At 34.9% G+C, this 5,419-nt stretch overlaps 1 protein-coding gene across 1 annotated transcript; it reads left to right on the forward strand.

Moving 5' to 3' along the window:
* Positions 1 to 552: 552 nt before the first annotated feature.
* LOC306893300 (uncharacterized protein) lies at positions 553 to 5,034 on the forward strand (the record flags this gene model as incomplete). Its single annotated transcript, XM_079455069.1, has 4 exons — positions 553 to 625; positions 1,649 to 1,671; positions 2,422 to 3,709; positions 4,993 to 5,034. The coding sequence occupies exons 3-4, from the start codon at positions 2,423 to 2,425 to the stop codon at positions 5,032 to 5,034; spliced, it is 1,329 nt and encodes a 442-aa protein (XP_079311195.1). The 5' UTR covers positions 553 to 625; positions 1,649 to 1,671; position 2,422.
* Positions 5,035 to 5,419: the final 385 nt, after the last annotated feature.

The following is a 5,419-nucleotide window of genomic DNA, read 5'->3' on the forward strand; positions in this document are numbered from 1 at the left end:
CATGTTCAAGATACCAGTTTGAGATCATTTGAGTTTTCTGATATATTGTATTATCCTTTAGGAATCAAATGATGGGTATTGTAACATATTATGTGAATTATGCATATATGAGGTTATGAGGACATCTAGTGGTCATCTAATATACTGAGATCCATAGTCACGTAGGCATGTTTGGGGACGACAGGGGTCATAATAAAGATATATAAGACGTGCTGGAGTTCGTTGGTCTGTATAAAGAACAGAACAGGTATATAAATAGTCATTAAGAAATACAAATGGTCAGAAATAATCCTCAAGTACGCAGATGACAGTTAAAAAAATCTAAAAGTGACTCACAACTTAATGTTTTTTTAAGCAGGGATTGTTTTTGCAGTAACTCCACAGTTTCCACAAATGTATCCTTTTATCTATATGGTAATCCTATTTCAATACAAATATAGATGAATATATCCTGTTATGGTAATCCTATTTCAATAAAGAAACAATTTTTCATTATAGTAGCTAGTTAATGTTTGTACGTAAAGTATGATATAAGTTTTTTCCACTAGGTGTCGCAAATTTTGTTGAAAGCCTATATCCGTTTTTGTTGGGAAGAGAAGGAATCCATTTTGGATGTTTGCAAGTGGTAAGTCACGCGATGCCAATGCTCCGGTGTAAAATGTTAAAACATGTTCATTAGAGAAAATAATACATCGATTTATTTTGACAGTATGTTTGTTTAGTAATAGTGTTACCGTTCGTGTTTGTTATGCTCAGTTGGTAATGTTTGACTGTATTACGCGTTTTGTCCTTATTTTTTTATGATATCAAATTAACGTTTTAAGGATAATTCCGTCATGTGTTCATTATTTTTATATTCAGGTCGAATTGTGATTTATATTTATAGATATATTATGACTTCGTGTACTCATGTAACGCTGGTTAGAAGTTTAATGTTGTATAAGACGGATATGCAGCCTCGAATAATGTAAAAAGATTTGTAGAGGAGTGTAATTGTTTACAAGTTCGCTTATTTGCAATGTCTAAATCGACACAGATCACAGTTTAAAACTTTATGTCTGTTTTGATGCGACGCATGGAAGGTTAGCAGTTATGGACCGTCTACAAACTATTTCATACGGAAAAAACGAAGAATGGTTCCCATTATTTTTATTTCTTAAAAAATATAAAAATAATGAAATTGTGCATCTACATTTTAAGGTGTATATGCTCACTGGAGCAGTATTAAAAATAAATACTATAAAAATAAGGCAAAGTCGTAGTATATTACTGTATTTTCCTTTTCACTTTGCCGGACAGGGATTTTATTTTTCCCCATTCCCTCGTTGACCATGTGTACAATGGTACTGATATTATTGATCTAGTTATATGAGAGCAAAATGAAGGTAAACGGCTTATTATGCTTTACGATAGTACTTTATTACAATAAAAGTGATTATTATATACATTTATGTCTGCTGTGGTGGGTGTTGTGACACACATTTATTCGTGTATGTGTGTTTGCTTTATAGATGTATCGTAAAGTGACATGCATGATTAATGTTCAAATAAACTAAACTGACATTTCTTTAAAAGTCAGCACTTTATAATAAGCTAAAGTGTAATGTTGTATGTTGGTTATTAAATGTTTTTCACTTTTATGTTGCAGAAGACGGTGAAAGTGAATCTGAGGTAAAAATGTAAATTTTGTCTTTTGTTTATAAATATTTTTAAAATGTAACTAGAAGTTAAGTCTTATTATGTTACAAAGTGTTGTTTAGTCAATGGTTATTTTTTTTTGTGTTTCACTAAATGTCTTTTATGTGAATATTGTTTTGAGCTGATACTTTAGATTTGAAGTTGCGCAGTAGTATTCAGTTACTAGATCAGCTATGTAGTAGTATCATCAAATAATTTCATTGGTCAAGGAAAGTGACCAAATGTGCTTGTTCCAAGGGACATGATCAGTACAGTACACTGTGTCCATATCTGGGTATGCAAAATGCAAAATATGTTTTTGGTGACTTATGTGAATCTATGTGTATCGAGTATCATCTGCATAATGATCTTGTGTAATGTACTACTTAATATCATTCAATATCTTTTTTTAGGTAATGATTAGGGCACCATTATTGTTTCAAAAGAGTATAAAAAAAATCGCAAACAGTACCCAACCCTATGCAAAAAACACATAAGTTGGCACATGATGTAGCAAGTACATTTTGCATGCATAGTCAGAAACATACGTGATATCCTGGGCAGGTGGTGTTCCTGCGACAGGCCCATCTGGTCACCTTATACTTAAAACTACACAAAATGGAAACAAATACTGTCATTAATAATATAAGACCTTGTTGTAATATGAAAAAAATTTAAACTAGGTTTTTTGATATTGTATTGCATTTGTAACTAATCTTTAATTTTATTTATTTTTGTGTGCAGAATGCCCCGTACTAAGAAGAGCCTGCGTTCGCAGGTAGCCAAGAAAAGGATGGTGGACCGGATGGCTGCTTATCCTGCAGAGGATGTGCCTGCTGTTAAAAAAGTGGCACAATCAACTGAATGTTTCGGACATCATGACAGCTCTGCACAAATACCTTTCCAAATACCTTCCAAAATACCTTTCCAAATACCTTCCAAAATACCTTCCAAAATACCTTTCCAAATACCTTCCAAAATACCTTTCCAAATACCTTCCAAAATACCTTTCCAAATACCTTCCAATATGCCTAATCATGAAACCATCTCTGAAATCAGTCCTGAACCAACGTGTCAATCAAACTATGAGCAAAAATCTAAAATAACCATGAATGCTGTTTTTGATTTGTTTCCTCAGAAATCCTATATCACTGGCTCTTTCCATCAAGGAGATCCTCGTTATGTCCAGAATTATGGGAAGCAATGTGCTGTTAACAGTTTAACTGCAATTCTGATGTGTAAATTGAAAAATGTTTTTCAGTGGAGCACCAGTGATATTAATTCTGTGTTATTGCATGGTGATCAATTCTATTCAGACCTGGAAGCTGCTGGAAAGATCAGTGACCGCATCAATGGCTACATGTACGTCGAGGAACTGCCTGACACACACACACTGAATGATTGTACTTTTGCAATAAACTATGGGACAACATTAAGTGGTTTGTTTGGTGTGACTAGATATCAGAAATCTATGCGTAATGTTTACATGTCTCTAGATAAATCACTGACTCGAGCATTTCAGAATTTTGATGCATGTTTGGTGAATGTCCAGAGAAGCATTTGTGCAGCAGTCAAACAAGGCTCCTGGTATGCAGTCATCGATCCACATTCACGAAATCATGACGGAACATTAGCATGTGAGGGTAAGAGTGTAGTGGTTTTCCACCGTGACATGAGATCTCTGTGCACGCATTTTAAGAAGCTCGGAGCCTCACTGGAAGCTGACGGTACTCCCTTTGAAGTAACTGGGGTGAATGCAAACATGAGTGATGTGCCTTCTGTCTCTGTGTACAGTCCAGTAGTCGCGACAGATGCTGAAGCTGAACAAGCGGTAAATGCTAAAATGGAAATTGATGTAAATCTCAATCAGTGTGTTATTGATGTCACAAGCACAGATACAGAATCTGTTGATGAAACGTGTGTTCAACACACACCTGAAGTCATTTGTGTGGAGTCAACAGATGAAAATACAAGTGATGTTGAATTTATTTCAGAAATTGTCAATGACACTTTTCAGTTTAGTCCGTTAACAGTACAGCAACAAAAAAGCATTTGTTTAAAGTTGAGCATTGTAAACATTGTCAGAGAACAGAACAATGCAAGTGTGGCTGTTGAAATGGCTGAGCCTTGTGTAACTAAAAGTATTGTAGGAGATGGCAATTGTTTTTTCCGAGCAGTAACCTGTGCTGTATCTCAGGATGAGACAGAACATCGTAGAATGAGACGAGCTGTTGTTACACACATACTGCAGAATGAATCAAACTACACACAGTATCTCAGAGAAGGACACAGTTCTGTAAGAGACTATATATCCACATCAAGGATGAAATATCTCGGTGTTTGGGCAACAGAACTTGAGATTCAGGCTACTAGCGATTTAATTGGTGTTGACATATTTACATACAGTGATGATAAATGGCTCAAATATTCATCTTCAAATGTGTCATCAAATAGACGTGGTTGTCAAAGCAATGGGATTTACCTGAAACATGTCAATAGCTGTCATTATGAAGTTGTTCTGTGTGTGAAAACCAATGATAGTAGCTGTGCCTCCTTTTGTAAATCACTATCTGAAGATGATTCATTAAAACGAACACCATACTCACGTAAGCAGAACAGGGAGAAACTCCAATACAGCACCAATAATGACTTACAACAGAAGAAAAACATCAATGTTAACAAAAGGTATCATGAGGATGAAACTTACAAAGATAAACTGATGAAATCTAGCACTGAGAAATACCAGAAAAATGAACAGCATCAAGAAAAGATCAAACAATATAGTAAAGATAGATATAAATTTGATGATTTGCATCGTGAGGTTCTGAAAAAGTTTAGTACAGAGAAGTATGCGAATGATCAAATACACAAACAGGCCAAAAAAGAATTTAGCCACCGAAAATACCACGAAAATGAAATACACAAACAGGCCAAAAAAGAATTTAGCCACAGAAAATACCATGAGAATGAAATACATAGAAACAGTGTTATAGATTATAATATACAGAAATACAGAAATGATGATGGCTTTGCCAGTAGGATTAAAATAAGAAACACTGAAAGACGATGTGAGACACAGATGAATAAAAAGGACATTGACTTTGTGATAGAACAGTTTAAAGATAAAATATCTACAGGTCCTGAATATGTTTGTTCAGTTTGTCATCGCTGTTGCTTTAAAATGCAGGTCAAACACTGCAGAATAGATACATACTTTCAAAAGTCAGCACAATGCAGGTATGTTGCAGAAAAATGTGTAACATTTAATTATGTACATGAGTGTAATGAAGACTGTTGTGAAGACTGTGTGTACAGAAACAGCTCTGCTGCATCTCTGTGGATTTGTCACACATGTGATAGAAAGATTTCTGATGGTAAAATGCCTGCTGAAAGTGTAGCAAACAATCTTGTGTTGGATCCTATTCCTCCTGAACTGAGCTGTTTAAATTCTCTTGAGACACATCTGATAGCAAAGCATATTCCATTCATGAAGATGCTGGCATTACCACGAGGTGGACAGAATGGTGTTCATGGACCTGTGACTTGTGTCCCATCTAATGTGACAGAAGTGGTGAATGTGTTACCAAGATCAGAAAATGATGATTTGATGATTCGTGTGAAGCTAAAGAGGAAATTAACATATAAAGGACATTATGAGTATAAGTATGTACATACTGATAAGATAAAGACAGCACTGGCATACTTAAAGGATAATAACAAGTGGTATTCAGATGTGGACTTT

Source organism: Barbatula barbatula, assembly GCF_947034865.1.
Source record: "Barbatula barbatula genome assembly, chromosome: 4".
Classification (NCBI taxonomy): Eukaryota; Metazoa; Chordata; class Actinopteri; order Cypriniformes; family Nemacheilidae; genus Barbatula; species Barbatula barbatula.